This window comes from Molossus molossus, unplaced genomic scaffold (genome assembly GCF_014108415.1).
Source record: "Molossus molossus isolate mMolMol1 unplaced genomic scaffold, mMolMol1.p scaffold_m16_p_3, whole genome shotgun sequence".
NCBI classification, from domain to species: domain Eukaryota; kingdom Metazoa; phylum Chordata; class Mammalia; order Chiroptera; family Molossidae; genus Molossus; species Molossus molossus.
In genome coordinates, this window is record NW_023425366.1 from 47,477,599 (window position 1) to 47,495,162 (window position 17,564).

The following is a 17,564-nucleotide window of genomic DNA, read 5'->3' on the forward strand; positions in this document are numbered from 1 at the left end:
AATCAGGCAACTGGCGAGGGCGTATGGTCAGCAGAACTTACAGGGTGACTGCTCTCTCCATACTGCCAGCATTATTGGAATAAACACTCATATATGATTCAACCTTGTCTCTGCTTAATTTGGCTCAAGTATGACAGGTGGCCTCAGACCTGTTGTGTCCAGTATCAGTTTGAAAAATAAGACTATACTTGGAAGCTTGTTTGAAATAGATATGAACTTATTTACTCACCTAAAGCAACAAATAGCTTTCTTAAATACCTGAACATTTTATTAGACAAAGTATATTAAGTCTGGCCAGGTAGCTCAATTGGTTAGAGCATCGTCCTGTACACCAAAAAGATTGTGGGTTTGATTCCCAATCTGGGCACATACATAGGTTGTGGGTTTGATCCCTGGTTGGAGAGTGTACAGGAGGCAACTGATCAATGTTTCTCTCTCAAATCATTGTTTCTCTCTCTCTGCCCCCCTTCCCCTCTCTCTAAAAAATCAATTAAAAAACAACCCAAACATATTCTCTGGTGAGAATTTTTTTAAAAAGCAGTATATTAAGATGAAAATCTTAGGCAACAGTGAAAATAAACATATTAAAGTACAATTTGACCCTTCTGATCTGTTGCCTTGGTTTACTGAAAATGTGTTACGACATGCCCAAGACTTGGAGCCCAGCAACTCTAGGGCTAGGTGAGGTTTGGTGCGCCTCACCTCAAGCAGCCTCAGCAGACTCTTAAATAATTGTAATTTTATTTGTCTGGAACAACATCAGGAAACACCAAAGACAGTCTCTGAGTCAAGATACTAGCAAAATGGGACTTTGCAACTGCTGTGTAAGAAAGGCATGCAACTCTCCTGTTTGGAGCAGCCTCAAAAGTCCTGAGTCACTAATGGCACCGTTAGATGAGTTTTATGGTACTATCATGGAAGTCATTTCTAAAATAGAGCTTTGTACCTGGTACAAATGAAGGTAGAGATTTTCCAAAGTTCATGTGGCACAGTGCTAGATATTTATAGTGGTTATTTAATAAATGTAGAGATGAGGCAGTTTTTATAATGCCTACGTTGCAGAGAAAATTGTTATTTAATTACTAGTGAATTCAGAAAATGTATAATATGCTGTAAAATCAGGGACAGATTTATTTTTTATTTTTTATTTTTAAATTAAATTTCAATTACAGTTTACCTTCAATGTTATATTAGTTTCAAGTATACAGCATAGTTGTTAGACATTTATATAACTTATGAAGTGGTCCCCACAATAAGTCTAGTACTCATCTGAGTTATAGTCAGTAATATTGTAATAGGGATAGACTGATTTAAAAAACAAACAAATCCTGTTTATTTACTTCAGAAAACTGGCAGCTTGTAAGTTGAATGAGTGATCTGAAAACTAAGCCTTTTCTCACAGGATACGTTGAAATTTCAAAAGCTCTATATTGTGGCCTGGCTGGTGTGGCTCAGTGACTGATTGTTGACCCATGCACCAAGAGGTCACTGGTGCGATTCCCCGTCAGGCCACATGCCCAGGTTGTGGGCCCAAATCCCCAGAGGGGGGATGCAGGAGGTGACCAGTTGATGTTCTTTGTCTCTCGTTGATGTTTCTATCTCTCTCTCCCTCTCCCTTCCTCTCTCTAAAATCAGTAAAGAAAAAAGAAAAAGCTCTGTATTATGGACTAAGTGTTATATGTTTTTCTGGCATTAAGTTAAATGGAGACCTCATTGCACATCAGTCTAACTTAATCCTGTTTTTATTATAGGAGGTAGCCAGAAAGCCAGAGAACTCCACATATCGAGAGGAAAACTGTTAGCCAGGGAAAGAGTCGATGGCCTTGTGGACCCAGGGTTGGTATATACCCAAGTGCTAACTCTTTGTTCTCTATTCCATGGGACTTTTCTTAGACAGCTTTGTAAATAAGTGATTTTAAATTATGATTCTTATTAGAAGATTCAGCAACAAATCTTTGTTGAGAGGCTACTGTGTGTTCTAGGTGCTAGTGATACATCAATGAACAAGATAAGCAAAGATCCTTGCCCACCTGGAGTTCACATTGCAGCAGGAGGAGATTGAAAATAAACTGTAAACATCATAGCTGTTATAGTATTTAGAGGTGGCAACTGTCAAGGGAGGAAGAAAAGGTAGACTAAGAGTAAGGGAGAAGAAGATCAGGGTCAAGTTGCAGTTTTAAATGAAGTGGTTAGGGTAGGCCTCCTTGAGAAGGTGACATTTGAGCAAAGATTTGAAGTGAAGAGAGATAACCCTGTAAATATCTGTGCAAAGAGTGTTGCAGGCAGAGGAGAAATGACCAGTGCAAAGGCCCTGAGGTGGAAATGTGCTGGATATGCTGATCTGCTTAAGGAGCCAGGAGGCCAGTGTAGTGGGGTAGAGGGCATGAAAGGGAAGGGTAGTAGAAATGGGGTCAAATTTCTAAGACCTTGTAGGCCAGGATAAGAATTTCAGCTCCTACCCTGAGAGAAATGGGAAGCTTTTATGGGGTTTTGAACAGGAGACTATTATGATCTATTTGACTTATGTTTGAAAAGAGTTATCCTGGCTGCTGTGTTGTGAGTGGCTGTGGGCAGCAAGGCTGGGAGCACTGAGACCAGTTAGAGGACTATGGCAGTGATTCAGGAGAGACAGGGTGTGACTTGAACTAGGGTACTGGTAGTGGAGATGATGCAATGTCAGGTTCTGGGTGTTCTGTCAAGACCGAGCTAACTCAACAAGGTTTCCTGAAGGATTGCATTAGGTGGATGTGGGAGGGTGGGGGTGGAGAAGGAAATAAAGACCCTGAAGGTATTTTTTATAACATGCATGCATACCCAACTGGAGACAACACTAACACCTACATATCCATCTAGATTGTTTTCATTAATATGTATTAGATACATTTTTTTATTTTTATCCTCACCTGAGGATATTTTTCCATTTTTTGTACAGATAGAGTGGGAGGGAGAGAGAGGAAGGGAGAGAGAGAGAGAAACATCGACGTGAAGGGACACATCGAGTGGCTGCCACCCGCACGACCAACCAGGGCCGGGGACAAACTGCAACCGAGGTACGTGCCCTTAGCGGGAACCGAACCCGGGTCTCTCCGGACCGCAGGCCGACGCTTTAACCGCTGAGCCAAACTGGCCAGGGCAGATACATATTTTTTTTTAAAGAAAAATGGAGTCATACTAAATGTGGGTTTTCTAACTCCCTTTCCCCTCCTTACTTAACCTGTATCTTAAATATTTAATTTAAGTAAGAGCTAAAATAAAATAGTGGTTACATAAAACAAAAACCATAGTCCCAGATTGGTTTTTAAAACCCAACTCTGCCACTTACTAGTGACTTAATTTCTGTTTCAGTTTCCTCATCAGTTAATGGGATTATAATAGGATTTTAGGAGAATGTTCTTAGGAGTAAATGAGTTAGGTTTCTGAAGTCCTAGAAGAGAGCCTGGCACATGTAAGTGCTACATAAGTTTTTGGTGCTGTGTTCTTTCTATATTAATGAACACATATGTGTTCTGACCGGTCTGGTTCAGTGGTTAGAGCGTTGGCCTGCGGTCCAGAGGGACCCGGGTTCAGCTCCCGCTAGGGGTGCATACCTCAGTTGCAGTTTGTCCCCGGCCCTGGTTGGTTGTGTGGGTGGCAGCCACTCGATGTGTCCCTTTCATGTTGATGTTTCTCTCTCTCTCTCTTCCTCTCTCTTCCTCCCACTCTGTCTGAAAAAAAATGGAAGGGTGTCCTTGGGTGAGGATTAAAAAAAAAACACATTTGTAAACATCTTTTAAAGTAAGTACCTAGTGTTCTACTGTGTGGCTATACCATAATAAATCTACAGATTTTTATACTAGATTTTGTTTTAGCTATTCTTTTTGTAGATTTTTACATACAATGTGCATATTTAAAACATTGGCTTATTAAAGAAAAAATTTTTTCTATGTATAGCTTTTTAAATATGCCTTTAAAAAAATAATAAAATGACATTAATTCAGGCAGCATCCTTTCTTCCTCTCAGGTCTCCATTTCTGGAATTATCCCAGTTTGCAGGTTACCAGGTGTATGGTAATGAGGAGGTCCCTGCAGGTGGCATTATTACAGGCATTGGGAGAATATCAGGGTGAGTATTCTACTTGCACGCAGCATCCGGGGTCAGGAAGATTGACAAGGCATGGGCGTCCAACACTTACAGCTTTGCATATTAGCATGCACGTTTTATGCTATTGATGTTATTTAGGACTGCGGCTGACTATGCAGACATGTATTAGATTCATTTTAGAAACAACAATTGAAGGGAAAAAAATTCTAGTTCATAAAATAGAAACCAGGACTGCTGTGGCCAGCTCTGCAACAATGGCGAATGGCTATAACTGCACCTCCCCTGAAGGCACAGAGCTCTGGTGAGAAGGTGGGGGAACAGCTTCTGAACCAAGTGCACTTGTACTGGGCTCAGAATCCTATTGCCTGTGGTTTGATCTTGGGCAAGTTATTTACTCTCTAAACCCCACTTACGTGGTTGTCCAGGCTCTGCAGGTGATCTCGTCATATCTAGGGTGAAAACCACTGTCTTTGAGGAGTAGCTCTCCAAGCATGGTCCCCAGGTAGCATCAGCATCCCCTAAGAACTTGTTAGAAATGTCGATTATCAGGTTTCCAAAGAGGTACTAAATCAGATTTTGGGTGTGAGGCCCTGCAAGCAGCATTTGAGAACCACGGCGGAGTTAGGGAATCTAGATTGCTAGATGTTAAGTGTATTTGTATATATTTATGGATGATTTCACATTTTCTGCAAAGTTACCATGCCAGGCACTGTAGTAAAAGCTTCCCACTGATTAGTTGTCTTAATATTCACCATAGCTCTGTGAGACTGGGTATTATTATTGCCGTAACTATGCTGTAGATCAGGAAACCTAGGTTCAGAGAGTTAAATAACTTGCCCAAGATCAAGCTCTGTGCCTTCAGGGGAGGTGCAGCTATAGCCATTCACTATTGCTGCAGAGCTGGCCGAGGGCAGTCCTGGTTTCCTTTCTGTAAGCTTAGCTGCTGCAGCAGAAGGAGAGCTCCTAAGGGGATAGGCCTGGGGCCGGAGCCTGCTGCTGAGTCACAGTGTAGGCAGAGTATAAAGGCCTGGTTCTTGTGCCCACCTTTCAAGGTGAGCTTTGTGGTCAGTCCCACTCGAACCATATGGATTAGAAATAGGGAAGAGCCAGTTTCTGAAGAAAAGTTTAGTTCTGTTGCCAAAATAAGAGATGCTGGGTAGGCAAACCAGTAGATGTACAATATAATATTTTTGTGGACTGATTTCATTTCTCATTTTATAACATGTCTATGACCTTTTAATAGACAATAAAGGTGGCTTGTCTCTTGTCCAAGGTCATGTTTCTAGCAAGGGGCAGAGCCGGAATTTCAGCCTGGCTTTGTCTGACTTCACAGCCTGTCTCCGTCCATCACCAGAGCTTCAGCTTTTCCTGTGCAGCACGCCCAGGGCAGGGAGTGTGAACACATTCTGGAGGTGTGGGCTTGTGGCCCAGCCACCTGCCCCAAGCCGAAATTCCTTTTTACTTTCCTAAAAGGGAACTTGAAGGTTACATATGAGGAATTTTCTCACCCTTGAGACTTGGATTTTTGGGGGGGCTGGGGGGTACATTATTATTATTACTATCTTTTTAGGACCCTTTCATTCAAATAACCACTATGAAATGTGGCTTAGGTTGTCACTTTTTCACTACTACTATAAGACTGATGACGCTTGTTAGAAGTGATCATTTTCTAGTATATATATATATGAATATGTGAACTGCGATTAAAGCTTGCTTTTATAGCTTAAGATTGTCTACTAATAACTATCTTTGGTCGTATGTACTAGAAGTTGAAGATGGTGTTGGAATGTCTTGGAATGTGATGTAATTGGCCTTTAGCTAAAGAAATCTCTCATATTCTCTTTCCAATGAAATTTCTGCCTTTCAGAGTAGAATGCATGATTATCGCCAATGACGCCACTGTTAAAGCAGGTACCTACTACCCAGTGACTGTGAAAAAACATTTACGGGCACAAGAAATTGCACTGCAAAACAGGCTCCCCTGCATCTACCTGGGCAAGTCAAAAGAGTTATAAAATAAACTGTCTTTAGCTGGTAAATATATTACTATTTAGGAGGTGAGATATATGTCAGTATAATATATATGACATTATTAATGAGTATTTTAAAAAATTATTAGTTTCTCACATAATTACAAAAGAAATGCATGTTCTTGGCTGGGAACTCTGGGAGAAAATATAAATAAGAAGTACCCATAATAATATCACTGAGAAATAACTCCTGGCAGTATTTTGGTTTATGCCAATTTTTTCTCTACATGTGTGTGCTTTTTTCCTTCTATATATTTTGTTTTTCTGTTAACAATAATGGGTTTAAATTATGAAAAAAAACTAGCCAATATTTTTGGATCTCTTGAGTATGAGGTACTAAATTAAGTGCTTGAGTATGTATATAATTTTACAAAATTACTGATTTTAGCTCGGGTGTGGTTCATTTGGTTGGGTATCATCCTGTGCAACAAAAGTTTGTTAGTTTAGTTCCTGGTCCGGGCACATGTCTGGGTTGTAGGCTCGATCCCCGGTGGGGGGCATACAGGAGGCAGCCAACTGATATTTCTCTCTCACATCAATGTTTCTTTTTTCCCTCTCCCTTCCTTTCTCTCTCTCTCTCAAAAAATCAGTAAACTATTAAAAAAAATTATTGATTTGAGAGAGAGAGAGAGGAAGAGGGGGAGAGAGTGAGAGAGAGAGAGAGAGGAAGAAACCTTGATATTTTTATTCCACTTACTTATGCATTCATTGGTTGATTCTTGTATGTGCCCTGATGGGGGATCGAATCCACAATCCTGGCATATCAGGATGATGCTCCAACCAACTGAGCTACCCTGCCAGGGCTGAGTATGTATATAATTTGAGTACATAAAATTTAAAGTGATTTAATTTTGATTTTTTAAAAATTTATTTTTCAATAACAGTTGACATAAAACATTATATATTGTTTCAGGTGTACAACATAGTGATTAAACAATTATATACCTTATGAAGTGATCACCCAATTAAATCTAGTAAGGAAATTTAATTTTCAATGAAAGTACATTTATATTTAAATTAAAAGCACATGTAAATCTCAGGATGTTTCAAAAAGAACATGAAAGCAAGGCAGTATAAAATTGCTACTTTCTGGATATTGGTTTAGTTTTATAAAGTTCCAAGATGTAGTGTTCATTTATTGGGTGTTTGAACAGGTACTGATGCAGATATATATATTTTTTTTGTCTGAGAAGGTGAATTTGCCTGTTTGACTACTTCGTGTATATGGAATACAGCAAATGAGGTCCTATTGCTTACAGGTGCTATGTCAAACTGTAGGGGGTGCAGTGAATAGTATTATGGTGTCCTTGTCTTCAGCCTGATTGTAATGATTGGAAGCAAGGTATAATGTATCAAATAACAATAAAAGACTTAACAATTGTAGGCAAGAATAACAGGTATGGGACTAACTAATTATTTGTAGTATTACTATGTGCACTCAGTATGGGCTGAACTAAGCACATCACAACACATTATTTCCTGTCATCCCATAAGAATTCTGTGGGATAGGTACTGTTGTTATCTTCATTTTACAGGTGAGGGAACCGAGGTGTAGAATGAATGGCTAGGAAACATGCCTGTGTTCACAAACCTATGAAGTAACCAAGCTTTGTTTTGAACTCAGCTGACATTCTTATCTACCACTCTAATCTGCAGTGAAAAATACTAGAAGGCCATCTGTGATAAATTGTCGCCTAACTTCTGTAGGTGGTTTTTGCATTAGTTAAAAAGGGAAAGACAGCTGAACTGGCCAAGCATTTACAATGTTTCTGGGGCTTTAGCTAGTCCTCAGGGGAGAGAATACCCTACACATTTCAAGTGGAATTTGGCTCAGGGGTAGGAGAGCCTCATGGATTTGAGGAAAACAGTGAATCCTTTTGGCTGCATTGGGGGATTGGAGAAAGATGCTGTAGAATAGTTTAGAAAGACATTTGTGAATGTGATTAAGAAGTGATGCTGTCACTAATATAAGTCTTCCTTTGTGTAGCTTATTTTGTTCACAGAGATGTACTTATTTCTCTCCTTTCCCTTGTCTTCAGTTGATTCAGGAGGGGCAAACTTACCTCGACAAGCAGAAATATTTCCAGATCGAGATGACTTTGGCCGATCATTCTATAATATGGCAATGATGTCTTCCAGAAATATCGCACAGGTAACTTCTCATTAATGAGATGTATTGCTTTTGCTCTAAATGACTGCTAACTAGGCACTCTGAGATGACTTAAAACTAGTGAATTCAGAGTTTAGTCTTTTTTCAAAGAAAGTATCTTATAGTTACCTCAGTCAGATTCTCCTGTTAGTTACGAGAATATACTTTTACTATAATAAAAGTAATTCTCCAAAGACAAAGAATTTTTGCCTGGCAAGTGTTGCTCCATGGTTAGAGTGTTGGCCCGAGCACTGAAGGGTTTTGGGTTCGATTTCTGGTCAAGGGCACGTACCAGGGTTGCAGATTTGATCCCTGGCCCCAGTCGGGTTGTGTGTGGGAGGCAACCAATCGATGAGTCTCTCTCACATCAGTGTTTTCTTTCTCTCTCTCTCTGTCCCTCCTCCCCCCCCCCCATTCTCTCTCAAAATCAATGGAATAAATATCCTCAGGTGAGGATTAACAACAAAAAATGTTTTTAAAAAGAATGGGCACTGAGTATTTTTTTAGAACTATACTCTGGAGAAACATATGCATGAAGACACATGTACAAGAAAGTTTGTTGTAACATTGTTACAGCAAAAGTTGGAGAGCAACCTAAATGATCATTAATGAGAAAATAATATGATTTTTAGCTGTTTAAGTGAATGAACTAGAATTGCCTGCATCAACATAAATAAGTCTCGAAAAGTATTTTGAGTAAAAAAGTAGTGGAATAAATATACAGCCAATTGCTATATATGTAAAGCTTAAATATGTCAAATAATACTGTCCATTATTTATGTCTCAACATGTACATGTGAATGATAACACTTGGCTTTAAACCAGTGGTCATGTCCAGTCATTATGGCTCAGTGGTTGAGCATTGAGCCATCGCCCAAGAGGTCACCAGTTCAGTTCCCGGTCAGGGCACATGCCCAGTTTGTGGGCTCGATCCCAAGTTTGGGCCATGCAGGAGGCAGCCAGTTGATGTGTCTTGCTCATCAATGTTTCTGTCTCTCTCTCCGTCTCTCTTTCTCTTACCCTAAAAATCAATGAAAACATTAAAAACAAAAACAAAAAAACAGTGATCACCTTTGTGGTAGGAGAAAGGAGAAAGGGTTCAGATAGGAGATATATAGAGGCTCCAGTTATGTCTGAAATATTTTATTTATTTAAAAAAAAACCTGATGTGGGCCTCTTGGGATTCATCTTGTTTGGGACTCTCTGTGCTTCCTGGACTTGTATGTCTGTTTCCTTCACCAAGTTAGGAAAGTTTTCTGCCATTATTGTTTCAAACAGGTTTTCGATTTCTTGTTCTTGCTCTTCTCCTTCTGGCACCCCCAAGATGCGAATGTTGGCACGCTTGAAGTTGTCCCAGAGGCTCCTTACACTATCCTCATTTTTTTGGATTCTTTTTTCTTTTTGCTGTTCTGATTGGGCATTTTTTGCTTCCTTATATTCCAAATCGATGGTTTGCTCCTTGGATTTACGTACTCTATTATTGAAGCTGTGTAAATTATTCTTTATTTCAGTTAATGCCTCCTTCAATTCTAACTGTGTATCCATGATTTCTAACTGGTCCTTTTTTATGCTCTTGAGGCCTGCACTAAGTTCACTGAGGTTCTCACTAAGTTCATTGAGCATCCTTATAAGCAGTATTTTGAACTCAGCATCTGTTAGGTTGCTTATCTCCATTTCACTTAGTTCTTTTATTGGGGTTTTGTTCTGTTCTTTCATTTGGGACCTGTTTCTTTGTCTCCTCATTTTGGCTGCCTCCCTGTGTTTGTTTCTGTGTATTACTTAATGAGAGGTATGGGGCTATGTGAGACCAGATGCTGCTCGTTTGAAAGAATTTAGGAAAAACCTAGACAAGAAAAAGTTCAAGGAGTTCATCACCACCAAACTGTTATTATATGAAATAATGAAGGGTCTTTTTGAAGAAAAAGATAAAATATATGAACAAACAAAATGGCAATGAATACATATCTATCAACAATGGAATCTACAAACAAAATGAACAGGTAGAACAGAAACATTCTCATAGATACAGAGAACATTTTGTTGGTTGCCAGTTGGGAGGGGGGTTGGGGGAATGGGTGAAAAAGGTGAAGGGATTAAGAAGTACAAATTCATTGCTAGACTGACAAACCTCAAAGGGAAAGGGATTGGGGGGGTGGGAAGAAATGAACCAAAGAACTTATATGCATAAAATGGACACAGACAATAGTGTGGGAAAAGGTGGGAGGGGGATGGGAGTGGGGAGGAGGGGGTCAATGGGGGAAAAATGTGGAACATCTGTAATACATTTTACATCCAACAATAAAGATTTAAAAAAAAAAGCCCTGGCCGGTTTGGCTCAGCGGTTAGAGCGTCAGCCTGCGGTCCACAGAGACCTGGGTTCGGTTCCCGCTAGGGGCACATAACTTGGTTGCAGTTTGTCCCCGGCCCTGGTTGGGTTGTGTGGGTGGCAGCCACTCGATGTGTCCCTTTCACATCGATGTTTCTCTCTCTTCCTCTCTCTCCTTCCCGCTCTATCTGAGTAAAAAATGGAAAAATGTCCTCGGGTGAGGATAAAAAAAAAAAAAAAAAGAACCTGAATAAAATTTGGCCAAATGTTAAGACTTGGTGTTAGATGAAAGGATATTTATTATTTTTTAATCTTTTTTGCATGTTTGAAGTACTTCATAACACTGATGCTACTCCTTTGTTTATGTTTTATTGGATTTCTTAAGTTTGTAGTATTTTTATTAATATTCTAATTAATTAGTCTTCACTTGCAAGTATATCTCTTTTATTTTCTATCAATAGAGTATGTTATTTATTATATATTTTATTGTTATGTAATAACCTTGCTTATCTGTATGCTTTATTTATCTAAATAGAAAATTCAGCTTTGCTCAATTTTGCATAAATGGCTCTTCCATTATCTGGTATGAAATTCTTAATGTGATCTTTTGTTTTATAGGGGAAATTAGCCCATTTAATCAGGTATTATAATTTCTATTGCTGTACTAACCTTGCATTAGTTTCCTAGGGCTACTGTAACCAAGTACCACAAACTAGGTGGATTAAAATAACAGAAATTTGTTCTCTCAAGTTCTGGAGGCTGGAAGTCTAAAATCAAGGTGGCGGCAGGGCCATGCTCCTTCAGACATCTCTAAGGAAGAGTCTGTTCCTTGCCTCTTCCAGTTTCTGGTGGCTTCAGGCATTCCCTTGCTTTGTGGCTACATGACTCCAATCTCTGTGTAGGACTTTTCTTTCCCCCAAATACAAGCAAAGATTTATTTAGAAAGTCACAGAGGTAGAAAAAGTGAGCTAGCTGGGCTGTGTGGGCTCAGGAAAAAGTTACAGGGCAAAGGAAGGGACCTTGGAGCTTAGGGGAAGGAGGGAGGGGGAGAGAGAGAGAGAGAGAGCGCGAGAGCGCGCCCTGGAGAAAGAAGTGGGTGGGAAAGGAGGTGCCAGCGAGGTGAGAGGGGAGCCTGTGATTTGCACAGGTCTCCACATGACCTTTTCTCTGTTTTTCTTCTCTTCCCTGTTTTATAAGGGATTGTCATTGGATTTCGGGCCCACCTGGGTAATCCAGAATGATTTTATCTCAAGATCCTTAATTACATCTGCAAAGACTCTTTCTTTCCCAAATAAAGTCACATTCTCAGGTTCTGGGGATTTGGGTGTGGATATATCTTTTGGGGGGCCACTATTCAACCCACTGCAGACCTCTGTCACCTTGCAGTATCATTTTGTGCTCTTTCTGTTTATGTAGCTTTTGTAGAAACCATATAAAACATCAACCAACATTTAACAAATATTTATGGAGGACCAGGTACTGTGCTGGGGAATAAAACCAGGTAGGGTCTCTGTTCCTGTGGAACTTAAAAGCTTGAAATGCGTTAAAAACAAGGTTCTTTTACAATGGAAACTTCCATATATTTTGAATAAGCAATACCTGCTTATGATTAAAAAAAAAAAAAGTCTAAAACGTCTCAAGGGCATTTGACTGAATGCCTTCCTTTTTCCTATTTCATTTTTGTTTCCTAAAAAATTTAACATCAGCATTTCTTTCACGGAGCCACTTCTCTTAATTTTTTATTTTTCTATTTCACTCCAATAGGACATTTATGGTTGAGATTTGCCTTTTGATATTCTTATGAACCTCTGGAAATGAAAAAAATTGAATTGTAATTATACTAGTCTCCATATGCCCATTCTGATCTTTTCCCCTGTATATGAGCTCTAACTAAACCTGCTATCTGCACTGAAGCTACTGCTACACACTCGGCTGAAAAAGTCAGGGTACATGTGAGTACTGCTCTTTCTATCAAAAACACTGTTACTTTGCCTTCTTTTATCCCAGACGGAATTGTCCCTCTTTTGCTCCAGGGCTAAACTTGTCATTTAGAATCTTAACACCCCATTTCTTTCTTTTACTTCAATATTTTCTCAGCCATTTTTTTTTTAATTTTTAAAAAGTTTATTTATTGATTTTGGAGAAAGAGAGGAAGGGAGGGAGAGAAACATTGATTTGTTGTTCCACTTATTCACACATTCATTGGTTGCTTCTTGTATGTACCCTCACTGGGGATCAAATCCGCAACATTGGCATGGGGGGCAAAGTGCTAACCAACTGAGCTACCTGGCCAGGGCTCCACTTACTTTTTTCCCTCATAACCAGTAGTCAGGTTGATTCCTCTTTTTAAAAAAAAATGTGTGTTTTTTTTTTGTTAATTCTCACCTGAGGATATTTTTCCATTGATTTTTATTTTTTATTTTTTTAGAGAGAGTAGAAAGGAGAGAGGTGGTGTGTGGGGAGGGAAGGGAAGAGAGAGAGAGAGAGAAACATTGATGCAAGAGAAACATATTGATTGGTTGCCTCCCACACGTGCCGTGCCCTGACTGGGGCCGGAGATTGAACCTGCAACCCAGGTATATGCCATTGACTGGGAATTGAACCCATGATCCTTTGGTGCCTGGGCTAATGCTCTAACCACTAAGCCACAACCGCCAGGATGATTTCATCATTTTTAAAAGGAAAAAGTACCAAAAATGATGTCAAAAGCAAAGGACCTTTTCTAACTTCTGCTTTTCCTTGAAGCTTCTCACCAAATTTACTAAACTTCTTTTAAAAAAATTTGTATTGAATTTATTAGGGTGATATTGGTTAATATTTCTTTTACATTTGTATTGAATTTATATAAACTTCTTAAGGATTGACCCATGATATTTTTTCCTGATTACTCACTCTCCTTAAAACCTTACTGCCCTTAGAGAGTCCCACTAACCTAGAGACCAGATTCTCAGTCTGTACAACCTCTTGGTATTATCATTGTTTTATTTCCTGAAATTCTCTAGGCTTCATGTCACTGGGGTTTCATTATTCTCCCACTGTCTCCATTTAATCCTTCCAACACTACCCAAGAACTTGTCCTTAATGGTTTAAAAAATCTTGTGACCTACCCGTTATCTCCATTTCTTTCTCGTTTTGACCTCCTTCACCTCTCTAGTAACACTACGGTTTCTGTTTATGTTGCTTTCCTGTTGGTACCATAGGCTTACACTAGACATTGGGCACTTTAGCTTCCCCTACTAATTTGTTTCTTTACCCATGTTCCTCTTTACTGTTGACAGTACTTTCTTCTTGCTCTTTTCCTTATGATTGAGACTTTGATGTCATCCTTTTTTTTATTTTTAAATATGTATATATATTTTAGAAAGAGAGAGAGAGAGAGAGAAACACTGATAGGAGAAAGAAATATTGATTGGCTCCCTCCCACATGCATCCTGACTGGGGATTGAGCCCGCAACCTGGGCGGGAATTGAACTGGCGGCCTTTCAGTGCACATAATGGTGCTCAACCAGCTGAGCCACACCAGCCAGCATTGATGTCATTCTTGACTCTTTCCTGCTTTTTACTCTACTTAATTCTTTCAGGTAAAAGCATACATAGTGTCTTACTTATTTTTGTATCCTCAGGCGTTCCTCTGATGCTGGGCAGATAGTCAACACATAAAAAAACTTTGATGAATGAAATCCTATTGATTTTTACCTTTGGAATAGTCCTCTCCTTTCCATTCCTATTGCCACCGACTAGGCATTTTGGGCCTTCATTACCAGTTGTGCTCAGAGGCACTAGCTTTGCCCGCTCGGTGTCCCTAACTGCTTAGTTTCGCCTTTTCTGTTGTACGCATTACTGCAAGGTTAGTCTTTATCTAGTTCCCTGGTTCCAAACCATATTTTCTACAAAGCAAACTTCAGGCTTCTTACTTATCCTGGTACTTAAGACTCTGAGTGATCTGGGTCTAACCTAACTTTCTCGCTGTACTGCTCATGCACTGTAAACCACCGTCAGTCTGCACCCTTCACTGCGTTCATACGCACCATGGCCTCTATGACTGTCTGCTGAGGGCCTTGCTGGGCCCTCTTTCCCCAGTTCTTGCGTCTAGGTCGCCAATGTGTGTGTGTGTGTGTGTGTATAGTTTATATACAGTGATACCTCGGTACTCGAACGCCTCGAATTTCGACCAAATCGGTATTCGACCAGGAGATTCGAGAAACTTTTGTCTTGGAATCCGAACAAATATTTGGAACTCGAACTTCCGAGATGAGCCGAGTTGAGCCGAATGGCGTTCATTCGGCCCAGCGCGCCTTGCTTGCGTCATCAGTGTGAGTGCAGAGAGAGTCACGCTTTGTGGAGAGAGTCACGCTTTACACTGAATTTAACCCTTAGACATACTGTACACTTTTATTTCTTGTTGAGACTTATGTTTTTCTACATATTATATACAAATTAGGCCAGTAAATAGGCATTTTCTGGGGCTTGGAACGAATTAATCCAGTTTCCATTATTTCCTATTGGGTTTCATTGCTTCGGTTCTCGAACAATTTGGTTCTCGACCGTCCTCCTGGAACGAATTATGTTCGAGAACCGAGGTATCACTGGGTATTTAATCACTTTATTTTTCAATTACAGTTGGCATACAATATTATGTTAGTTTCAAGTATATACCCCAGTGATTAGATATTATAAAACTTACTAAGTGATTATCCCCCAAAATCTCATACCCATCTGTCATAGGTGTTCAATTTCTTCTCCTCCCAGTATCCCAGTGATACGAACGTTGGTATGTTTGAAGTTGTCCCAGAGGCTTCTTACACTGTCTTCATATTTTTGGATTCTTTTTTCTTTCTGCTGTTCTGATTGGATGTTACTTGCTTCCTCATATTCCATATCACTGATTTGATTCTCTGTGTCCTCTACTGTTGATTCCCTGTAAATTATTCTTCATTTCAGTTAGTGTATCCTTCATTTGTGACTGGTTCATTTTTATGGTTCCTATGCCCTTTTTCATGCTGTTGAAGTTCTCACTAAGTTCCTTTAGCATCCTTTTAGGCATTTTGAACTCTGTAACTGGTAGTTTGCTTGCTTCCATTTCATTTAGTTATTTTTTTAGAGATTTCTCCCATTGTTTCATTTGTGACATATTTCTTTGTCTTTGCATTTTGGCTGCTTCCTTGTATTTGTTTCTATGTATTAGGTGGAGCTGCTATCTCTCTCGGACTTGGTAGAGTGGACTTGTGTAGTAGGTGTCCTGTAGGGCCCAGTGGCTCAGCCTCCCCAGTCATCTGAGCTGGGTGCCCCAGGTGCATCCCTTTGTGAGCTATTTGCACTGTCCTATTGTAGTTGAGCCTGGATTGCTGTTGGCGTCTCTGGGAGAGATTGATCTCCAGGCCAACTGGCTCTGAGGATCTATAGCAGAAGAGCTGCTGTGTAGGAGCCAACCCTGTGGAGCAGAATTGCTTCTGTGGGGCTTTGGTACTCACTGAGTCTGCCTCTTGAGTGTGCCACTCATTGAGGTGGTAAGGTTGTAATCCAGATGGTCTGAAGCTGACAGTTGGGTGCACTGGCTCTGCTGCTTTCCGGTAGGTGCAAAGTCAGCCACTGCCTGTGCCCTGCCTGGGGCTACCTGGCACACGCTACACAGTGATCTGCAGATGACTACTACTTGTGTTGGGCTTGGAGGTGCTCAGGAGAGGCCACGCTGTGAGCCAAGGTGGGCTGCTGCTAGTGCCCAGCCCGGCGCCACTTAGTGAGAAGTATGAGGCATGCTGAAGACAGCTGCTGCTTGTTTGAGAGATTTTAGGAGAGTCTAAAGCATGAGGCAAGAGAGGCCAGTTGTATGGAAAAGCCACTGGAAATGACTTGGATGAGTCCTCAAGTTGGGTGGGGTAAGGTCTCAGGGAATCCCCAGGGTGGGACACACAGTGTGAGACAGATATGGCACCCCTCTGTCAGAGCTGTGGTGGGGAGGGCTCAGCAAAGGAACAATGGTCTCTGCCAGCACACCTGTTTGGGAGAAAGCTGTCCCCCAGTTATTGACCTGATGCCAGACAATTTAGCTTCTCCCTGTATTTCCCTGGTTCCTTTCAAGCTGCTGCCCCAGTGCTGGAGCTCAGAGGGAGTGAGTCTGAGTAAGTCCGTGTATGAACCCATTAGAGGAACTGCCTGGGACTGTAGTAGCCTCAGTGTCCCTCATCCACAATCCCTAATGGTTTTTACAGCCCAAAGATATGGGGACTTCTCTTCCCAGCACCGGAACCCTGGGCTGAAGGGTCTGGTGTGGGGTTGGGACTCCTCACTCCTCAGGGGGGACCTCCACAGTCAAGATATCCCTCCAATTAAAAACTGCCTCTTGTAGGCGTGGGACAAATTCATTCCAAGCCTCCACCCCTCCTACCAGTCTTGATGTGGCTTCTTTAATTCCCTAGTTGTAGGACTTCCATTCATCTAGATTTCAGACAGTTCTGAATGATGATTGTTTTGAAGATTAGCTGTATTTTTGATGTGGTGTGAGAGGATTCGAGTACTACATTTACTGACACCACCATCTTGATGGGAAGATACTTTCTATGTTTTTTTTTTTTTTTTTATCCTCATCTGAGGACATTTTTTCCATTTTTTGTTCAGGTAGAGTGGGAGGGAGAGAGGAAGAGAGAGAAAGAGAGAAACATCGATGTGAAAGGAACACATCGAGTGGCTGCCACCCGCACGACCAACCACGGCCGGAGACAAACTGCAACCGAGGTACATGCCCTTAGCGGGAACCGAACCCGGGTCTCTCTGGACCGCAGGCCGACGCTCTAACTGCTGAGCCAAACCGGCCAGGGCGATACTTTCTATGTTTTAATGTATGTTTTATTATTTAAGACATTCACTTAGATGGACTGGTAACAATTTTATTTTTATCCTCATCTGAGGACATTTTTTTTTTTTTTTTATCCTCACCCGAGGATATTTTTCCATTTTTTATACAGATAGAGTGGGAGGGAG

The 17,564-nt window shown here is 40.6% G+C and overlaps 1 protein-coding gene across 1 annotated transcript in view; it reads left to right on the top strand.

The window, feature by feature from the left end:
* Window positions 1–17,564, top strand: part of MCCC2 (methylcrotonoyl-CoA carboxylase 2) — a 62,470-nt gene that overhangs the window by 11,900 nt on the left and 33,006 nt on the right. The window contains exons 3-6 of the mRNA XM_036280634.1: window positions 1,752–1,836; window positions 4,001–4,102; window positions 5,949–6,076; window positions 8,151–8,263. Coding sequence (XP_036136527.1) covers window positions 1,752–1,836; window positions 4,001–4,102; window positions 5,949–6,076; window positions 8,151–8,263 — 428 coding nt within the window. The remainder of the gene's footprint in view (window positions 1–1,751; window positions 1,837–4,000; window positions 4,103–5,948; window positions 6,077–8,150; window positions 8,264–17,564) is intronic.